This window comes from Taeniopygia guttata, chromosome 27 (genome assembly GCF_048771995.1).
Source record: "Taeniopygia guttata chromosome 27, bTaeGut7.mat, whole genome shotgun sequence".
NCBI classification, from domain to species: Eukaryota; Metazoa; Chordata; class Aves; order Passeriformes; family Estrildidae; genus Taeniopygia; species Taeniopygia guttata.
Window position 1 is genome coordinate 196,933 of NC_133052.1, and position 22,045 is coordinate 218,977.

The 22,045-nt window shown below is 42.4% G+C and overlaps 1 protein-coding gene across 15 annotated transcripts in view; it reads left to right on the forward strand.

Annotated features, from left to right (window-relative positions):
* Positions 1–22,045, forward strand: part of TANC2 (tetratricopeptide repeat, ankyrin repeat and coiled-coil containing 2) — a 151,637-nt gene that overhangs the window by 40,860 nt on the left and 88,732 nt on the right. For 9 of the 15 annotated variants that reach the window (XM_072919093.1, XM_072919095.1, XM_072919096.1 and 6 more), the window contains 2 exons: positions 1,861–1,932; positions 4,611–4,790. The exons of 1 other annotated variant lie outside the window; for it this stretch is intronic. In XM_072919093.1, coding sequence (XP_072775194.1) covers positions 1,861–1,932; positions 4,611–4,790 — 252 coding nt within the window. Of the gene's footprint in view, positions 1–1,860; positions 1,933–4,610; positions 4,791–8,991; positions 9,719–22,045 lie in introns of those variants that run through there. 5 more of the 15 variants (XM_072919098.1, XM_072919097.1, XM_072919099.1 and 2 more) reach the window with 5 other exon arrangements.

Here is a 22,045-nt window from a genome sequence, read left to right on the forward strand (position 1 = left end):
CCAGCCCCTCCCTTGGCCATGGCTTTTTCTCAAGGTAGGGTATAATACACCTAGGTAACTGTACAGCAGAGGAGTTGTCTTTCCACATGATCTCCAAGGAGATTGATTCATAGAATCATCAGAGATCTCGGGGTTGGGTTGGAAGGGACCTTAAAGCTCATGCAGTTCCACCCACCAAGCCCCATATAGCTTGGTGTCGAACACTTGCAAGGGTGATGAAACTTTCAGGGAGGGAGTTTGTCTTTTGTTGATGATCGTGTGTCTTTGGATAAATACAGGGGCTTACTCCTGATATTAGTAATGGAACTTTCTTGTCTTTTGAAATGTTTAGTCCTTACAGTTATTTTGCATTTGGATTTATGTTCACAAAGCAAAAGGATTTTTGTTTCCTCCATGACTTAGAGGTTGTCTGTGGAGGCTCATAGCCAGGGGCCATTAGGGATGATGATAATGATATTGCAGTTGTATTTGCAGTGTGACATCCTTCTGGTAATCAGAATGGAAAAGGGAACTGGGCAAGTGTCATGGTCTGCAGCCTCTCTGGCACCTGGCAATTGTTGGCTTATTGGGGTGGGTGCGGCTCATTTAAAATGAGGATTCTGTACTGCTGTGGCCAGGCGACCTTCATATGCAGCTGCTGTGTCAGCAGAGAAAGATGTAAAGGTGACAGATGGCCTGGCTGGCATCTGTTTGAGGTGCCTGAGCGTTGCTTCAGGAAAACTGAGGGCTGGGAGCATTTCACCAAGGGAAGAGGGAGCAGAAAACCTCTCCTGGCCTGGGGTGTGGTTCCTCTCTTTTTGGGGGTGGGGGTAGACTAACATTTTTAGTCCCCATTGTAGTTCTGCTCTTGCGCTGCAGTTCACAACTTCCCATTAAGCCAAATATAGCTCAGATGTAGCTGGAGTTGATAAAGTTAAATTAGGCACAACAGGCCCCTCCACCAAATAACTTCTGTAGAGCTATTCAGAGATACAAATATATCATAATACAATGGCTTTTAGTATCATCAAAACACATCAGTGCTAAACTGGCTATTGAGTTTTGAAATAGCTGTTTAAGAATTCAGTTATTTCAAAACTGTTTTTAAAGATTTTAAAAGCTTCCCCTTCCCCTGCCATAAGGAAAGAGCTGCTGAAATACAGCCCGCGTTTGAAATCTCTGGGTTTGCTTTTTCCCTGTCTGTGGAGTTGAGCTTCTTTTTGCTCTCAGCTGCCAGAGACTCCATGTACTCAAGCATCTATATCGATGGGTGTATCTGTTGTTTCTAATCTGGTCAGTTGATCAATGAAGAGCAGCCTGTAATTAATTGTATAATATTGTACACAATGTCCCACTCTGCATTTGCACAGATGGATTTGGGATTTGTTAACTGTAGCTGCTTTCCTAAACAGTTTCAAGAGGATTTAATAAGAGGTTTTATTCTTCCCAGCCTTCCTGGTTTTTAGCGGACAAATGATTTTAAAGGGACACAGTTTCAAATTTCACATTTCAATTTTTTTTTTTCTGGATCTCTTTATTCCAATGCTTAATATTTTTATATTTTGATATAACAGTCCAAAGTGAAGGAACTCTTTGAAGATGCACAGTTTGGTTTTTATCTCATTCAGATGTCTGTGGAATCAATAGGAGCAAGTAAAACCTTCCTTCTATCCCCAAGGACCTTGTGGATTTCATTGCAGTGAGCTGGGGCAAAGGTGGAAGGAGCAAGAGTCAAGCAGCAGTTTCCCCAGTTTCAGTCTGCCAGAGGGACCTTTTGTCCTGCTGTTCTTCCGAGATAGGTGATGGGATTCAAGGAAAAGTTGCATCTGCCTGACCTGTCCACTATGATGTTCTACTTGTGCTGTTTTGGTTCTCGTGCAGATGGAGGGAACGAGGAGCCACCAGACCGAAGACAGGCAAGTGTAGACTCCCGTCAGAGCCGAGCTGGGCAAGGTAAAACCTGAGTGTTGTTCTGCCTCGGGGCCTTGTCTCATTTGTTCACCTTTGATATTTCCCACATGTTGTGTTTCTCATCAAACTGTGTGACCTGACAGACTTTACACCCATTGTTATCCGCACAGCTACCAACGTCCTGAGATTCACAAACAAAGACAGTCTTTGAGCGGCTGAAGGAGTTTAAACTAACTCCTGGTGCAGCACAGGTGGACCTGCAGAGCACCTGTACTCTGTACTGCAGCCAGAGGGGCAGAGTGTCTGCTGCTGGAGCTGGTGGTGCTGGAATTCTTCAGCATATACCAGCCCAATCCAGAATTCGGTTTCCAGGTTTCTACTTGTCTTCCCCCTGATATCAAAGGGGGGACCTGGCAGGTTCACCAGAACCAGGTTATCCTTCCTCAAGCCCTGGGATGCAATGCAGAAGGACCTGTCTGGGGGCTGAACAGCCTTATGTTACATCTTTTGCTTTGGTTTGTTTCATCCCACAGGAAGAGGACAAAAGGTTCAAGGAAGGAAGTACTAAAATCAGGCTTTATATTCTTTAAATAACAATCCAACAGACTCTTTTGTTGTGTATCCCTCACTCAGAGTAGGTTTGGTGGTTGGTTAACACCACACAGAATCCTGTAATGGGGATTCCTGTCCCTGACAGCAGCTGGTCTTAGATCTGTGCTGGGTTACGTGTCCTTTGAAGCAGCTTTACTAAGTTTTAAGCATTTTCTAATTTGTGAGGGTTGTGAAAATGTTGTATTCTCACACACCTTTAACACTGAGCAGCAGTTGATGGAAGTAAGGGCTCTGGTAGGTTCTATGCGCATTGACTTACTCTGTCTTTGGGATTGCAGCAATAATTTTCCTTTCATTTAGGCTCAAGCCTGTTGTTTTGCCATGGTGTCCTAATGACTTATTATGGGGACATTTTCTCCAGAGAATTGTCCTTTTTTGGCAATATTCCAATTTTGCCTGGGTGAGATGATTTTGAGTCATTGAAGCTGTGATCAGAATCATGCTGCCATTGATTTTTAGTAGATTGATCAAAGACACAGAACTTACACCATAATAACCAGTGAAATGCACACAGACTTGTAAGTCTTTCCCAGACTTTAAGCTGCAGGAGCCCATGGTTTATGGTTCCCTAAAATTTAGCCTGAGGCAATTTAATTTATTTTTAAGAATCAAAATCATTGGTGGTAAATCTGTTTTTTCATGCCTGGTGCCAAATGCATTTTAAAAACGCATCATGGGTTGGCTTTTTGGATGCTAGTTTTGGCAGCGATGGTGGTTTGTCTTCCCTGACACTCCTGGTGAGCCTGACTGGGCTGGCAGAGCCTGCAGAGAGCTCATGGTAACTGGTGAGTGATGAGCAAGCAGGGAGTGAGTTGTGTTTTGAACTGTCAAAACCAGTGTAGGTGTGAAGGGTGTTAGTGCTTATTTGGCTTTCATGTAAAGAGCATTACAAAACTGCTGAGAGACATTCCTGACTGCTGGCACCAGGAATGGATGCATTTCAGCCACTGATGCTGCAGCCCTCTAGAACCCTTCAGGAACTGGTCCAAGATTTTTGACAGTTATTTCAACATGGGTTTTTCTGCCGATCGTAAGCAATATGTTGGGTTGTTCACATTGTACTTTGGATATTGGGAATACATCTCATCCATCATCTCCTCTGAAGTACCATGCATTTGAGGCTCTTACCCTTCAGTCTTATTCCCACTCTTGCCCATTTCCCTTTCTGTCCAGCAAACATTTTCTCTTTTAAAAACACTCTCACAAGCTAACTAGAACAGCACAGCTATCCAGTGGAAATCCAGTGAGGAATGTCATTATGGAGGGAAAACATTGTCACGCAATAAGAGCTAAAATCTATCTTGTAACAGAGTGACACAAGTCTGGCCTTCTCATATTATTGAAAAATTAGTGAAATATTAATGATAACAGCTTGGGTTGGTTTTTACATATGAATTATTAGTTGTCTGGGTTAGGTTGTTCATCTTGCTGACAAGAGTGGAGATCTAGCTGTCGTTGACTCCAAGGTTTCCGTATCTGCTGCTAATAGGAGGAACCTTATAGTTCCTGACTCTTGCTGATCTGAAGCACCTTCCCTTCACTGTTCATTAGTATTGATTACAATTAGGATTGAGTCCTTTAATTGTTCTATTTTCACTTGTTCTTGTGCTATTCCATGTATTCCATTGTGGATGTGTAGTGATGCGACCCCCACATGGGCTTTGTATGTCTCTTGGGAGAGTTGGAGCTGGTGGCTGTTTTTAGAGGCCTTTGTTCTTCATTTTATTTGGGGGTTGTGGTTTTTTTTTTTTTTAGGCTAAAGTCCTCCTGTTGAAATTTAATTTAGCTGGGAGGTTTTTTATTAGAAACCTACAATCTAAAAACTATGGTCATTCTATTGAAAACTGGTCACTCTAAGACTCTGAAAGACAAATTAAGAACATTGAAAGAAATTCTTCATGGTTCTGCTGTTCATCATATAGAGAGGGGTACTGAGATGCTCTTTAAAATTTCTTCAAGGGATGTGTCACGAGTGTGCAAAGGGAACAAGCAGTTGGCAAGACAGCTCTGCACAGGGTTCCCTCCAGCCAGCCCTTGTGGAATGATGGAAGCAGGATTCTTTCCCTTGCATTCTAACTAACTCGTTTTTATTTTCCTCTCCCCATTAGGCACCTCCACAGAGAACGACTGTGCTTTTGAACCTGACTACGCTATTCCGCCACTCCCAGTGACCGAAGGTATGCAGCACATTCGGATAATGGAGGGCATGTCCCGCTCCCTTCCATCCTCCCCCTTACTCACACATCAGTCTATCAGTGTTCGGCTCCAACCTGTGAAGAAGTTAACTGGTAAGGACTTAAATAAAGTTCACTGGGGCTTTTAAGGTCCGTTGGTGCAAAAATCTGTAAGAAAAAGCTTTGAATGGTTTCTGTATGGAAGTCATTCCCTTGTTTATTACAGCAGCTGCTTCAGTCAAACCTGGGGATGGATTGGATTTTTGTGTTGACAGAGAAATCTTTCTTTGCTGAAAAAGGCCTGTCCAGTTTACAAATATTCTCTCATTTTTGAGAAATTTCTATCAGAGTGTGTTTCAGTTCCACTTAGTGTTGCTGTTATGCACAGTGGAAGCATTACAGTGATTTTAAAGAAGTTGATGCCTAAATTTTGAATGTCAAGAGAACATCAGAGAAATTATGAACTTCTATAGCAAAGTGATTTTGGTTTTGGTTCATGCATATTTTTAGATATTGCTTTGTTATCTAACCTTTCAGGACTGTGGTATGAATACCTAGAGGTGATGCAGTAGTGTGATTTTCAAAAGCACTTGGAGTCCAACATCCATATAAAAGCCTGAAAAAAAGTATTTTGACTGCTAACAGTTTTTGAGAAACTCGCTTTTTGCCTAAAGTCTGGCTTGCTCTGTGCCCAGCTTTATGGTCAGCCGGGGTCCTGTGCTTGTGCTGAGGGAAATCTCCAAAAAGAGTTTTTATGGAATATACTCTGATCTGTGTGTACAAAAGAGAGCTTTGATGCACTTGGTGCCTTTTGTTTCCTCTGGTGAAAGGAGAACTTGGAAAGGGTAGGGGAGAGATTCTGTTCCAGTCATAATTCCATATCTGCAGAGCGGTTGGTGAGAGGATGGGACCCTCAAACTTATGGTACATAAAAATCTTTATATTTTAATTTTTTTTAATAAAATTTTTTGTCCTAGGACCATATACTAGATACAGCTGTCTTCCAGTATCTGAAGGAGCCTACAGCCAAAGAGGGACTTTGTGTTGGGAACTGGAGCAACAGGCCAAGGGGGAATGGGTTCAGATTGCAAGAGGGGAGATTTAGATTGGATATGCAGGAGGAATTCCTGGCTGTGAGGATGGTCAGGCCCTGGCACAGGTTGCCCAGGACAGCTGTGGCTGCCCTGGATCCCTGGAAGTGTCCAAGGCCAGGTTGAATGGGGCTTGGAGCAGCCTGAGACAGTGGAAGATGTCCCTGCCTATGGCAGGGGATGGGCTTTAATGTCCTTTCCAACCCAAACCGTTCCATAATTCTATGATAATATAATCTTTTAAAGTTCTTAATCTGCCTGATTTTAACCAAAGCAGCTTTTCATCCACAGAAAAGTTAAAATGTCCATTTTTGGTAAAAAACCTCAGGAAGACAGTCCACAGCGTGAGTGTTTTCTACCCAGAGGAACTAAGGTCACTCATTCACATCTTGGTATCTGGGTTTGCTTGGTATGAAGACTTGGCTGGATTCAGAGGGTGATAAATATTCCATGTGGGTGCAGTTTCCAGTCTGCTGAATAGTCTGGTGATTAAGAAAACTAAGATCATTGTCACTCTAAGAAGTGAAGTAATAGCATAAGTAATCAGTTCTCCCCCTCCTGCTCTTGTTTAGCACTGACTGAAAACATACTTAAATCAGCACATTCAACCTCAGTTTGTATTATTTAATTTTTTTGGTTTTTTGTAATAGTGGCTTTATTAACAAAAATAATGTGAAAAATGTGTAATAAAGGAAAAGAAAACTCCCCACCCTCCCAGCCCAGGTTAAGTAAGGGAAGACACCATTTTGGTTTGTGTCTGCAATAAAATTAGCACTTAAAAGTTACCGTGCTTGCTGTACAAAAAGCAACTGCTGTTGAAACAATGGGCTTAAATATTCTGCTATACATGACGGGTGTGTTATTGCTGACTGAAAGCCGTAACTGTGAAGAAAATAATGCAGGTAGTCTGTATACCTGCTTTGAGGACAGCAGTGCTTTCCAGGAGGGTACTTAGGGATGAATGTATGTAAGTGCTTTTGGGAATCGGTGCCAAAAATACATACATTAGGTTAATAAAGGAGATACTGGGCTGAAAGACTCAGCTCATTATGTTTTATTCCACTCCTGTGGAACCCACCATGTGCAGAGGGTTTGCACAAAGCCCTATGCTGCATCCCACTCCTCCTCCTCCTCCTCAGGAAGGAGTGTTCATTTACATATTGTACATTTCTATGCGCAGGGATAATTTTATTCATCACTGTACTTGGCTATTGCTATTTTTTCTATTGAATGACAGATTGCAAGCATTGGGATTCTCTTAGAGCATGTGTGTGAGTGCTTATGCAGAGAGAGAGGAGGGGAGAATATTAGCAAGAAATTTAGGAAAGAAATCGTGTTTTTCTAACAAAAACCTGGCCTGGATCTTTCGGTTTGGATTCTCGGAGGCCTGATCGCGCTGTATCCAGTGTGAATTAACTGCTTCAGTGTCTTCAGAGACATGGGCCTGGGGAACTGGTTTCATTGCAGATCCTGTCTTTGAGAGCATTCCTCCCTTGTGTTTGGGGAGTGTGGGAACTTCCCCTAAGAATAAAATTCATACAAATCAGTAGGAATATTCCTGTAAATCAACCTCTTTCCTAAAAAAGATGTATATTTTTTCACTAGATCCTTCAGAGAGATGATGAGAGTAGGGCTGAGTGGGATGGAGACTTGATCTTCTCAGTAAGGCCTCACCACTGTGGTTCTCAACACCCTCCAGGTCCCTCTGGGATGGGGCACCTCAACACACAATATGTTCTATGCCACCATCACACATGATCTGTAGTGCTGGAGTCTTGTCTTCTCCCCATCCCTCATGGGATAGCCTTGCATTTCTTGGGAGTAGCCACAAAGAGTGTCACATCTCCCTTCTCTATCTCTTCAGCAAATCGTTCAGTATTCTTTGATGTTAACTGAAGTTGTGGGACTAAAAAGCTCAGATCTCTCGACTTGAAAACTTTATTGTTTCTTGTTTAGTGATGATAAACCCAGATTAATGATTGCAGCCCCCAGGACCACATGTTCTCTCCAAATTGTTGTACCAGCTCAGATGGGTGGGAGTGTGAGAGATGATGAGGCACAGCTTCAGGGGTGGGAGTGCTGGGGGGAAGCTGTCAGTGCTGGCACATGTGGGAAGTGGTTAAGTCACTACTCCTGGAAGCACTCAAAAAATGTGTGGCTCTGGCACTTGATTACATGGTTTAGTGTGGAATGTCATGGTGTTGCAAGGTTGATGGTTGGATTTGATAATCTTCAAGGTCTTTTCCAACCATAACAATAATTCTATGATGTGAGTATGGTGAGGCCCTGGCACAGGCTGCCCAGAGAAGCTGTGAATCCCTGGAAGTGTCCAAGGCTGGGCTGGACGAGGCTTGGAGCAACCTGGGACAGTGGAAAGTATCCCTGCCCATGGGCACAGCAGGAGCAACTGGATGATCTTTAATGCCCCTTCCAGCTCATGCCATTGTGGGATTCTGTGTTTAAAAGTAAAATAAATCATCAATGGGAAGGATTTCTGACAAAGTTTCAGTTGCTGAGCCCAGGCTCCAGCTCTGCAGTGTTGTGGTTGTGCTGGGTGCAATAGTGGCCATTCTCTCCCTCACTGTGTAATGTTTGTTTGAGCACATGCATTAAGTGAAAAGCAGCTGATTATGGTTCTGGTAAATAATGTGTTTTTCCCAGCTGCACATGGAATACAATCCTTGGCCTTGCTCACAGTTTGTGATGCCAGGTGTGTGTGAGCTGGCTTTCCCTGCTCTGCCATACCTGAAGATGCTTTGGGGGCTCTGCCAGCCTCCTTTGCCCTACAGTGCCTGGGTTATGGGTTAATTTGGGAATGTCTCCTGTCTTTGGGGAGGCCTGGCAGGATCTGTATTGGTGTCAGTGCTGCTCAGTCTCTCAGCCACCTGATGGTGCTGCAGTTTGGCTCATCTCAGCCTCCCTCTGTAAGGACAGAGCTCCTCACTGTGTGGGGCTGCGCCTACCTGTGGGTATTCTGTTCTCACAGATATTACTTTGGGTCTTTATTAGTGTCCAGCCATTTCCCTTAATTAATAATTTCAGTTATTGAATTTCCAGTTATTTACACACACTGCAGAATCATGTTGTTTTGCTGTAACTCTCCCAATGCAAACGTGTCTGGGCTGGATGTGATCCTGTCGGAAATTTGTGCAGACTGCTTCAATGTGAACAATGAAACCTGTCCCCAGCCAAGGGGGTGATGCAGCTTTAAAGTATCCTAGGGCTTAGAGCCTTTTAGTATAAATTGTTCCCAGAATCCATGTCACAACTCCTTATATGGTGCTGCCTTTTTTTTCTTTCTTGGTTGCCATGACAACAGCAGCACTGCGCCATTCATCAGCTCTGGTCCTGGGCTGCATCACCAGCCCCTCGCCTTACTCCAAAATGTTCGGGAGAGCATCCATGAGTCAGTCACTCTGGTCTCCTGATCCATTATTTCCCTGTTCTTTCAGCAGTTTGCTCTAGGAAGAGAGCAAATTAAGCTGCACCAGAGAAAGAAACTGTAAAAATCCTTCCTTTTCCCCCCAGGGGAGGCATAGAGGCTACATTTGCTGCAGCATTCTGGTAGGAATTAAAGCAGCTCTGTAAGACTGGGAGACTTGACGAAGAGGGAAGGCTTTGTGTCCATAAGCTTCTTTGGAACCTTGCTGGAACTGGCTTCCTGGCACCCAGAGGATGTGCAGGTGATGCTTGTAGGAGCAGCGAGCACTGCGAGGAGACAATGCTTGTGATTTTGGGAACAGAGCTTGACATCAGCAGCAGGAGGTGTCACCTGTAACATCATCCTGATGTGGGGAGCAGCAGGATGGAGCCAGCGCTAGGGAGAGGGAGGGATCAGAGGAGGATCTGTACCAGAGTGCTCTCCAGGCAGCGGTACCCCTGAATTCCCAGCCTGGCTGACTGCGCTGCCGGGCTGCACATGCAGGGGATGGGCAGAGCAAGCAAAGCCCTGTGAGTATTTGGACAATTTGTCATGCACGGTCTTGGATTGGGATTGTGTTGGGCATTTCTCAGCCTCCTCTAACTGCAAAAAATCAATGTACAATAAGGGATTGTGGGGCTTCTAGTTGGTAAGGAAGCCATTACTAGGAGGGAGTTAGTGTCAGATAGTGATGCTGCTGGTGGTTATTTGTCTTTTAGTTGTTGCAATCGTTTTACATAATCTGAGTTTGTCACCTCCTTGCTCAGATGTGCAGAATTTCTCACACAAAACATCAAATGAATGTGTGATGAAAAAATTTTATTTCTGAGCATTGCTGAAATAGAACTGCTGAGGAGTGGCTTGAAAATGTTAGACACCAAGTCATTTGTTTTCAAAATGTTAGAACAATGGGATTGAGATAATGTTTTCCTTTTGTGTTCTGAAATGACCACAAATTCAATTTGAGTGGATTTTAAAACCCCTTTTGCTGAGGGAAAGAAATATTTGCTTTTCACCAAAAGAGTGAGCTTCTAGAAATAAAAGTAAATAAACAATGATTACCAAGGTAGAATTTGAGGAAAAGCTGTTGAAGTGCCTGATGCTGATGTTGAAGCTAATTTTTGAAGGATATTTTGCTTAAAATTGTTGGTGTCAGGAGAGACTTAGCTATTTTAAAAGTATTTTTATACCATAGTGTTTGCAGTAAGCTTACATTTCTTTTCATCGAATTCTCTTTCATGCTGTCAGCATGACACTGATCTGTAATTCCTGTTCCTGTGTAGGAGTGGAGGTTGGGTGGGAGGCCCACCCCGTGTCTCAGAATGTATAGCAGTGGGAAGGACCCAGTTACCTGGAAAATGCCATTAGATTTCAGTGAATTATTAGATTTTCAGTGATTCCACGTGTATAATGTATTTTTTCTGGGCATAATTAATTCATCAGTTTCCCTGATTCCTTGCAATCTCTGTCTGCCTAGAGGTTTCATGAGTAGAAAACTTGTGTTTTGTCAGAATAACTGAATTGTCCCTTGTTTAAAAAATGACCTAAAATACACACAATTTTTCATTGTGGTTTGGCCATCTGGATTTTTGGTCCTGTTTTATGCTCTTCATGTGGCAAATCTTGATGTCTCAGGAAGAATTTCTTCATGGAGAGGTTGGTCAGGCACTGGAAGGGGCTGCTCAGGGTGGTTACGGAGTCCCTGTCCCTGGAGGTGTCCAAGGAATAACTGGATGTGGCACTCAGTGCTCGGGACTGGTGACAAGATGAGGATCAGGCACAGGTTGGACTCGATGATCTTGGAAGTCTTTTCCAACTTCAGTGATTCTGGGATTCTGTCTCCAGCAATGAAACCTGCTGGAGAAGGAGGATCCTTGTTCAGTTACAATAACATATACTGAGTATATTTTTCCTGGTGTGTCAGTTCTTACTATCCATTTTTGGGATTCTTCATCCATTATTTTGGGACTTGTAATTTGTTTTGAACAGGCACATACTCAAATGAAAACCATTTGGGCTTGCAGAGATGAAACAGGTGGGTGAATGTGTCACTGCTTACTCACAGATGGACTTTTGTCTCTATTAAACCAATGTAATTCTTTGTGTGAAATGGGAAAAATTCTGATTTGATTTTTTTGGAGCTCCAAACCTGTTCCTGAAATTTATGCAGATAAGTATTGTGTCTGTTTGTTATTTTTGGAAGTAAACCAAATCCTGTGTTGAAGGGTTTTTGTTTGTTGGAGACCTGTCAAACTCACGATATTTCTGCATCAATTTCAGGATAGTTTGGATGTAACTTTTATTTTCTTAAATAAAGGGAAGGAAAAAATTGGCATATCATATTTATTGGCTTTCAAAAGACACCAGTTCTAGCATTGATTTTCCTCAGTGCTGTTTTCAAGACAAACCCTATCTGTCTTATTTTGACACCCAACTGTCTTTCATATTGACAGAGCAGAAATTGCAATAGAGAGATGCAGAAAATCCTATGTTTTTCCCTTGGTGCTGCTGTGAGGTTGTTGCAGAACCTTTAGAATTTGCTCTTCCCAAGGGTATTTTTATTTGCATCAAGGCTCTTGGACTGCTCAGCCTTGCAGAGGATGTGGTAAACATGTCATCACAGAGGTGGGAAAAGGTGATAATAGCTCTGCCTTTCAGATACTTGTGTAGATGCTTAAACAGAGGGAGAGCCCCAAAAGTTTCTCTAGTGTTGATAGTGTTTAAAAGGCAAAAAAATTGCCTTGAAACTCCACGGGTTTTCAGATGGAGAAGAAATTATCCTTATTTCACACTGGAGCTGCACAAAATGGAGCATCTGTCATGATTACACTTCTGGTGTGTGAGAATTTTTAATTTTTAGACATAGCTAAGAGGTTTCTATAGCAAGAGGAGGTGGTGTAGAAAGCCTCCTGTGGAGTTAAATCAGGCCATCACTCTTCCCTTGGCTGTGTCTTTCCTCCTACTCCTGGAACGTGCCTTCAGAGGTATCCTGTGCACTTGAGAGCAGAAAGACATTCACAGCATACACTCATGTGGAATAAGCCCTTGCATTCTTCTAGGCTACTTGTTTTCTAAGGAAAAGGCCTCATCTCCAGCTGGGCATGTTCTTTGGTCCTCTCCTACTTCTGTCACAACAGGACAACATGTTCTGGAAACTTTTTCCTGTGTGAAGAAGGAGTGACAACACAGAGGTGTTGGGTTGAGTGACTTGCCCAGAGATTGAGCATTACTTCTGCAGAAGTTAATTTCTGATTTGATTTGTACCTGGCTGGCTCTAACCATGCAGGAAACCTTGATCAGGTTCAATTAAACTCACGGTCTTATCACCAAGTTTGGGATGATGCCACGCATGAAATGTTCCAGCACAACATGAACAGGGTCCTGCTGGGGTCATTGCAGTGTCACATGCCAAGTTTTCATCACAGATCCCCTGACTGATGCTCAAACCATACAGGAGGTTGAGGATTGACCTGGATGTTTGGCTCTGGACCATTGCTTTGGCACGTCTCTTTTGTGCTCTGTGGTGAGTTTCCTGGAGTAGCTGTTGATGCTGAGTAATTCCTAGATAGCGTGGAGCTAGATAAATTTCCTAGATTCCTAGATAGAGGAGCTGCAAGAAAGATGGAAAAGGAGTTTTTACCAGGGCTTGTGGTGGCAGAATAAGGGGGAATGGCTTTAAACTGGCAGAAGGTAGGTTTAGATTGGATATTAGGAAGAAATCCTTCCCTGTAGTGGTGATCAGGCCCTGGCACAGGTTGCCCAGAGCAGTTGTGGCTCCCTCATCCCTGACAATGTCCAAGGCCAGGTTGGACAGGGCTTGGAGCAACCTGGGACAGTGGAAGATGTCCCCACCCCTTTGGTTGCAGTGGAAGGCTTAAACTTGAAATTCCTGTAAGTGTTTCCTCTGCAGAGATGAAGGCAGGATTAGCACAATACAGGTTTTATCCCTGTTATGTGTTTCTTTTTATCTTCTCAGCCATGGAAGTGAGTAGGTGTAAGTGAGAAAGTGGTTTTTAGAAAGGAAGTCACCAGATGGGTGCGTTTCTGTCAGTAAATGGTCCTGGCCCTGTTGCATGTCATGGCTGTCGCCCTTTCAGCTTGGAAAGGAGCCCTTCAATCCTGCGAGTGCTGCCTTCCCATTATTTACACTTTAACGTCCCCTGGTCCTGGGACATTGGTGATGTCACAGGATTCGTGTGCATCAAGCCTCAGAGAAGTTTTGGGCCTTAAATCCACTCATGATGAGGAGCATGGCACTCGTGTGTCAGTGACAGTCTGTTTCAACCATCTGTGTTCACACAAATAATCACATAGTTATTAGATATTTCAGTTAAATCCCTGAGGCATGCCATGTGTCCTTGGAGCATTGTCCTGCTCCTCTGTGGAAGGAAGGGATGATGAGCAGTCATCACTCCTCAAAACAGAAAGTTCTAACAGCTCCTTTTATTTTGCAAGAAAATGAAGACTTGGAAAAGCAAATAAATTACTGAAAACTACAGATGGCTGAATTAGCAATTTTCTTAGGTAAAACCCACCTTGTAAGTGCAGCATAATGCAGTTTTTCATGTGTTAACAAACAAGTTCAGCTAATTCAGGCTTGTGCCTTGCCAGATAAGCAGCTTCATTTTAAGGATAGAATATTCTGTGAAGCTACTACCATCGGAGCAATAGGGATCCTATATCCAGTTTCATATGAATGGAACAGTTTTGTGTATGTGTCAATGTAATTACAGCTCTGGTGGTGTCAACTAACCCAACAGTATTAGTTTTAGCACCACAAAATTTGAATGTCTTGCGCAGAAATAAAATAACCTTAGCTGTTCTTAATCTCTTGCCTTTATTTTAAAATGCTGTTATCAAGGAGTGAATTTATATTGGCTTGTAGCTGTGTAGTCCTGGTCATAGACAGTGCTTTATATAGTGAACTCGACCCAGTCTCTCACATGCTCTAACTTGAGATTACTTGGGCTGTGAATGGTCAGATATTTTACAGTTTACTCTTCTCTCTTTTATGGTTACAATATCTTGGTTTGATCTTAAGGATATGGTAGGAGAATGAATGAGATTTTGTTTACGTGCAGCTTAGGCTTGCTGCTGGCCTTTGCCCTGCCACTCCTGTTCCAATTTAATTTGCTGGTATAATTTGATCATTCTTGGCTCCTTGTAAAATACTTCAGCAGCACTCTTGCAGTGCTGTCTAGAGTGCATTTGTTAATCTTTTTCAGTTCCTTTCCAAACCCCTCGTGCAGGTTTTAATTTTTTGTTGCTCTAATTACAGAGTCTCAGAGCAGTGGGTACCCAGTGTGTGGGTACAGGTACTGCAAAGACAGGATGGCAGGGCTTTGTCTGGGATGGCAGCAAAGGTGGAGCAGGTCACAAAAGCAAACTAGGCTAAGCATGAGGAGCAGGAGGTGGTCAAGGGTGCTGAATTACTTCTCTGCTGGATAACTGCTCATTTATAACTCTCTTAGCATCAGGCAGCTGACAGGCGGTGGTTGTGGCATCAAGTGCTAAAAAGGGCTTGGAGGGAGTTCTGGGTAGCTGCAGACCCATTGGCCTGGTGTGTATGTGGAAGATGTTAATAGAAGGAGGTCTGAAGGGCAGAGTTAATCACACAGTCACAGAATGGTTTGGATTAGAAAGGACCTTAACAACAATCCAGTTCCACCCCCAGCCATGGGCAGGGATACCTTCCTGCATACACTTCTCAGTGTAAAGAAAAATGGAGAGAATCATAGAAGGGTTTGGGTGAGTAGGGACCTTAAAGCTGTTCTAGAAGACCTGTGTAAGAGAGTATAACACTAGGGAGATAGACTGCATTTCAGAACTGTTTGTATTTCACTTGCTCTTTTCTTCTGTGGGAAGAATCACCACTTAAATATATTTTCTCTTTGTCTAGTGCCTTGAGCTAAATTAAGCTTTGTTAATGTCCAGAAAGGATTTGACTTGTATGTTCAGCATAGACCATTTAAAAAAGCCCCATGAGACACAAGCCCCTTGGTGGGGACACAGTGGCTCTGGGCAGCTTTCCCTGAGCTTTGTCAGCTTCATGCAAAAGAGAGGGAAATGTGTGTGTTTGCTTCAGTAGATGTTTAATTAGTTTCTGATTTCTGTCAGCTTGAAAGTTTAGCTTGAAATCTGAGCATTGTTAGAAATTGGTGTAACAGGGTTTTTTTTAACCAGTGAATTACCAGGGTTGCCTATAATTTGATTAAAGTGACAGAGCTGTTTGCTGCTCTCTATAGACTAAATGTCCTTTACAGTATGTCCAGGTCGTTTTTGGACATTTTCCCTCATTTTTAGTGCCAGTTCAATATCTGAGTCACTGAATTACAGAAAGAACTCCAGGATAGTAGGAGATTGAATGGGAATAATGCAATTCAGCACTTGTGTTTTGTAGTATTCTCCTCTCATCTGTTTTAAATTTAACATTTAATGAAATAAAACTGTTGAGGAAAGGAATATGAGGGGTTGAGGAATTATTTCCCCTCCAGCTCTACCGTGTTTCTGTCATTTGGGAAGATCTTTGGGGTATTAGAGCAGATCTTATGTAAGCTTAAAATATTGGTGATGTGGTTTCATCCCATAGTCCCAGCTCTCCAGTCACTCTATTTATTTTTTTTTTAGTGTAAGCAAAGTCTGAAACTTGAAAACTGACTGCAACAGAAATTTATCGCTTGTTTTCATAACAAGATGACTTAGAAAGCTGGAGTAAGTTATGCTGCCTTCCTTTCTTGCTTTCATCTGCCTCGTCTCATGCACAGGGTTCAACCTTGAGTCACAGATGAGGAATTTCTGTTAAAAAAAGGCAATTTTTTAGCAGAAAGCCTGCTAAGAGGCTTCAGAAGATGCTGAAAAGAAGATTTTTTTTTGATGGGAAATGACATGGAGACGTGTACAGTGTGCCACAGCTCCAAGGAGTCAAAATGACTTGATAAGTTTGGATGGGAAGAGGAATGTCCCATCTCCTCCTCCTGCCATGTCTATATATTAGTTAAATAACTTCTTTCTCCTCAAAGCTATCCCCTTCATGCACTAAGACTTGTTGGCAGCCCACATTGCAAAAAAACCTTATCTAGGGGGAAAGTGAGGGTGCATTTTTCTTTCTGGGATCAACAATAGGAGCAACTTTCATCCTGAGGCTTGTCAGAGTATTCCAGGGAGCCTCTGTTCAGGAGATTGACACTGGGATGCTCCAAAACTAAACCCTTTGGGCTGAGATGGGGGAGGGGACTTTCCTGGCTGGTGTCTCCAGCAGTGGAAAGTTTGATGTCAAAATCACTGTTCCATTGCTCTGAGTGACAGAAAATTGTTTATAATAATCAGCAAAATGGAAATTGAGTCTTTGGAAGCACAGACTACAGCCAGGTTAATATTTTAGGAGGAATTCTTTTCTCTCTGAAAATAAAATGTATTGTAAGCATCATTGTATTGCCATTATTGAACACTTCAGGCAGAAATCTGTATTACTTTATTCTGCATATATTTAAAATTCATATAAGCCTTCTCAAAACCAGATGATTTTCTCCCTTGGACATTGATTAGGGATGTCTATTCAGACAGAAGACCATTTTGATCAGTTATTTGTGAGGATTTGTAATAATTTTGGTAAGATAGGTAATAATTTGATTTAATTGTATGTTTTCAGAAGACTCATTCCTTTCTGAGGTCACTGAACATATTCTTGCTGGTATTTTATGTGCCTTGTTCATCTGGAGAGAGACAGAGAGGAGGAAAGAATATTCCAAGAGGTTTCTGTGGTCCCACAGGATTGCAGAATCCATGGCTTTGGAGAAGTATGGAACTTTGGAGAAGTTTTGGAACAAGTATGTTTCCAGACAGCACATTGTTCTCGTCACTTTTCTGTGCTGCCCTGCCCTCACTGCTGTGATAATGTAGGATGAGAGGAAAGAGGCTGGGGAATGTAATTTAAAAAGCTTTTATAGTCTCAAATAATAGAAGAGGAAAAAACTGTTACACAATGGATTCTATAAAATAATGCTGGATTATGTAAAAAGGATGTTAACCTTCATTGTATGTATTGTCACTGGTTTAATATTATTTTTTTTAATATATACCTAAAAATCCTTATTAATATGGCCGTTAAATTATTTCGTCTGGTCTCCCAGAGAAGCTGTGGCTGCCCCATCCCTGGAAATGTTCATGGCTGGGTTGGATGGAGCCTGGAGCAAGCTGATCTAGTGGAAGATGTCCCTGCCCATAACAGGGAGTGGGACTGGATCATTTTTTTAAGGTCTTTTCTAACCAAAACCATTCTAGGGTTCCAGGATTAGTGCCACAGCAAAAATAATCATGTGGTCTGTAATTTCCTTTTTATGGCTCTTACCTCAGCCAAATAAAGGGTCCTTTGGGCCAGAGGAAGGAGCAAAGCTTCATCACCCATGTGCTGGGTTTTGTGCAGCTGTGCTGAATGTGACAGTTATTTGTTCCAGGAGCTCCGTGGATCAATAACTCTGCAGCACTAAAAACATTTTCGTTTGAGGGAGACTTCAATAAAGTCAGCTCTGCACAGCACTGCGGAGCTGCTGGGATGCTTCCAAACATGAGTCAGGCTCTGGCATGAGTGAAAGATGGGAATGGAGGATGCACTGAGCACCCACTTGTCCTCTCTTTAAATCTAAGCTTCCAAAGTTTGCTCTGAAGAGCAAATCATAACTCCGGCTTTTCCCAAACATAGGGCAGCTTGGGCAGGATTTTGTAAACCTTAGCACTTTTGAGGATTTGATTCAAATATCAAATTTATGTTACAAAAGAGGCTCATCCAGACTCTAGAGTGGGAGCCTCAGTGGCAACTAGTATGGGCATGCAGGTTTGAGGGATACTATGAATGGGGCAGATTGTTTCAGTTTGCCAGGCAAAACCAGAACTTTTCCAGTGTTCTGAATCCCTGTTTTAAAGAGAGTCTAAAAAGTCAGGCTGCTGACAATTGCAGTTACTAATGAAATACTTTCCCTAGTGTTAGGTCTGGGATTCTGTGATAGACTGGTTTGGGTGGGAAGGGACCTTAAACCTATCTGGTCCCATCTCCTGCCAAGGTAGAGACACTTCCCACTGTCCCAGGCTGCTCCAAGCCCCGTCCAACCTGGCCTGGGACACTTGCAGGGATCCAGGGGCAGTCACTGCTGCTCTGGGCACTCTGTGCCACGGCCTCCCAAATCCCACAAGGGACATACTTTGTCCCCGCTGGAAGATAGACAACCTGATGCAGAAAGTATCATAAACAAGCCAGCTAATTAAATTTTCTGATTGCTGGCACTGCTGTTTTGCATTGCATGGTTACTTCCTACCCCAGAATAAACATAATTTTCCTCGCCCAGGACAAGTTGCTGTCAGAGTCAAATGAGAATTTTATTTGCATCGACAGAAGGATTTTCAGTTTTGCTCTGCTGGCTTGGACACTACTGGGGTTTAATCTCACTAAGAACTGCAGAACTGGCCCCAAAAATGTGCAGTATTGAAATATGCAGGTTTGAAATAATGTCTCAGCCACTGAAATATAAGTTCCTTCTTCAGTAGTGGCAAGTCAGTTCCTATGTGATGCAAAGAGGACTGGCCTGTGAGGTGGACATGGATCATGGGCTGCAGGCATCGGCTCCTGGGCTGTCATAGGGTGGCAGGCGTGGGACCCCAGGAACAAGGGTGTGCCTTTAGGCTCCATGTAATCAATATGCTTTTTCTGAATTAAATGCTAGTTTTGCAGTTCTAGAAAGCCAGTGTTGCCAGTGACTGCCATCTTTACTCAATCCATTATGTTTTTATAACTGGTTATTGCAGACATCCTTTTTCCTGGTGTTCTTGGAAGAGAAAATTTTTTTCTGCTCATAAAAACTCCAGTTGTGCAACATGAAGGGCTATTTTCCTGCTGTTTAACGCCTGGAGTTGATCAGTTTCATACAGAAAATCCTTATAGGAATAAGAGTCCTAAAGGACTGAGCAGGTGCAGAATACTTCAAATAATTGTTTCATGCTTTTGTTAGTTTTTATAATTTGTGCCAGAAGCTCATCCCATGACTGTGATTATAAGATTTGCCTTTGCTCTCAGGAAGGGCTTCAGGACCAAGGCAAACTGTTGTGCCTTGAAAAGCCACTTTTATAAAGAGATCAGTGTTAGCCATTAACATTTGGCTGTAGAGTGTCAAGCCAGATTTTAGATTTTATAATATTTCCCTTTTTCCAGTAGAAAACTAATGTCCAAATCTGAATCTGTCAGGATAATCTTCATTTGAACATGAGTCAAAGGTGCTTAATTCTTGTACATGAAAATCCTCCTTTCCTCTAATCGACTTATGGGTGAGTTGGGAAGAGTTTTTGTCTTTCCCACACTTAGGGTATTTGTAATAACAGAAACTCTTCCTTCTGTGATTTTTCCCCACCTGTATTTACATGGAGAGGATTGTATTGACTTGAGCCTTTTAAAGTAAACTGTTGTCTGTGAGTCATGGTGACGTGGTGTGTCTTGGCTGTTGGAGGTGTGTTTTTAAGGCTCAAGTCATGCTTTTGAGGGGACAAAAACATAATAAAATAGATGCCAGGCCAGGCTGGACAGTGCTCTGAGCTACCTGGTGTAGTGGAAGGTATCCCCTGCCCAGTACCAGGGAGTGGGACTGAATGACCTTTTAATTCCCGTCCAACACAGCCCAGTCTGTGGTTTTGTGATGCTATGAAATGCATTAAAATTATGTATATGGTTGAACTTGAAGTATATGGAGATTTCACCACATTGGTGATAGGATGTTCTTTATTGACCTCAAGAGAAAAAAATGGTGGATCAGCTTGTTGGATCCATGAGCTGATCATGTCTGCTGTCATCAGTTAGTTCTGAGGAGAAGGCAGGAATTAGTGGGACAGTGGGCACCTCAGTGAGGAGTAAAAGAGATCCAGAGTAAATGTAGAAATAAAATCCAATGGAATGGGGGATCAGTTCCGTCCTTACAGGTGAACTGTTCAGTGCTGATCTGTCAAAACATGCAGGTCCTGCATCTTCCACAGACCTGTGTGTCCACACAGCAAGTGGTATAGTGATCACATTGTCCTCTCCATGCTTATTAAATTTGTCCTTCCTCTTTTTAGAAATACTTCTTAATGCAGAACCATCTAGTGACTATCCCATCAGTCATTAACATTTCTTGAACTGTGAAAATTCTGTGAGTATTGTGTTTTAGAACACAGTGAGCACTGCCACATGTGCGTGGGATGATATATGGTCCTGGTGTCAGCCAGAAATGATAAAGAAAAAAACAAGCAATTTTTAATATATATTATAGAAATGGCTGTTACTGAGACTGTAGTAAAACATATTTATTAAAACTGCAATGACAAACTAAACATTAAATGATTGACCTGTGCAGAATTATTATTTTAAACAATTTTTCTGCTATAGCAATAATCTTTTCAATATTAAAATGTTTTCATTACATCAGGATCTGGCACAAGATTGTTACTGGGAATTATTTTTCTCAAGTGTTCGCCAGTGTGTGGCTGTGGGGTGTTTGTGTGTGCACATGTGGGATTTTTTCCAGGGGGGATTATATAGAATTGAGTGCTGGCTTGTAGTGTTTAACATCAGGTTGTGTGTTTGAGTGGTGCTGCACATCCATGACCACGTGGGATGGCGGGGAGTTGGGGCTCCAGGCTGCCCTTATCTTCCTGAGTTTCTCACATTCCTCCTGCCCTGCAGGGCTCCTGTTACACCAGCCTTGATGGGCTTGCAAGGAATGTGCTGGCAATGTGTCTCATAGTCATCCAGGATTTTCCTGTGTAAAATTGAAGTGTGGTACCTGTTTTCCCTCAGCACATCTCCTGAGATGGATTATGAGGGGGTAGAGAGAAGGGCTTTTAAGCACACCTGTTCTGGTGCAGAGATGGGGGGGTTGATTCCTTGCCTTTCTTCTGCTTCACAGGGACTTTCTATTAAAAAATCGTACCTCAATCTGCATCTCTGTTTTGCACATTCCATTAAAAAAAAAATTGGGGATCACTAATGTGTAGCTCAGTTGGAGCGATCTGGTTGTCAGGCTCCCCATCCTTGGACCTTCTCAGCCTTTCCTAGCACCACAGCAGCTCCCTAAAACCAAGAGATTTATTGCTGCCTCAGATATAATTCTCTGACCTGTTGAGCTTTTATTACAGGAGATGGAAAAGAACAACCTCCCAATCTTTAACTGCAGATCCCAAATTTAATTTGCAAGACAGGGAACGATAAAGATAAATCATGTAAGTGGAGGGGCAGAAGCCACTGACCCCCGGAATCAGTGCTGAGGGGCTTTTCAAATTAGCCTTTCATTGTAACGAGCATGAGAGTTTAACTTGGAAATGCAATATGACATTCTCTGCATGTAACTTATTCTCTAGTTCTCTTTCTCTGGTCTGGAATATATTTAAAGACTTTTACTAAACGACTTTTGTTAATTTTACTGCAAAAAAAAATATTGTACGGAATTTCATGTCTTTTTGAGTTCAGACTTTTAAAACATGTAGAAAATCCCATTTTTCTAGCACTAGTGGTCAGTGATGCTTTGTTACAGACACTTTTACCTTTTCCCTATCCTCTGTTAAGTCTCTTGATCTTTTATGGATTTTCAGGGATAAAAGTGGAGTGCTTCTTTTTGGCTTGCACAGTGTTAGCTTTGCTCTGCTTTTTTGTGTTGAACGCCAAATCTGTTTGGTCCAACAATGAGACTGTCTTGAAATTGAAATTTTATGTTCAAGGAAACAATTACTGAACATAGCATTTATGTGTTCAGTTCAGATATTTACAGTTAAATATCTTAAAACCTGATGGGCTCTGTGTACCTCTCCATGATCTTTGGGTTTCCACAGTTGCTGGATCCAGGCTC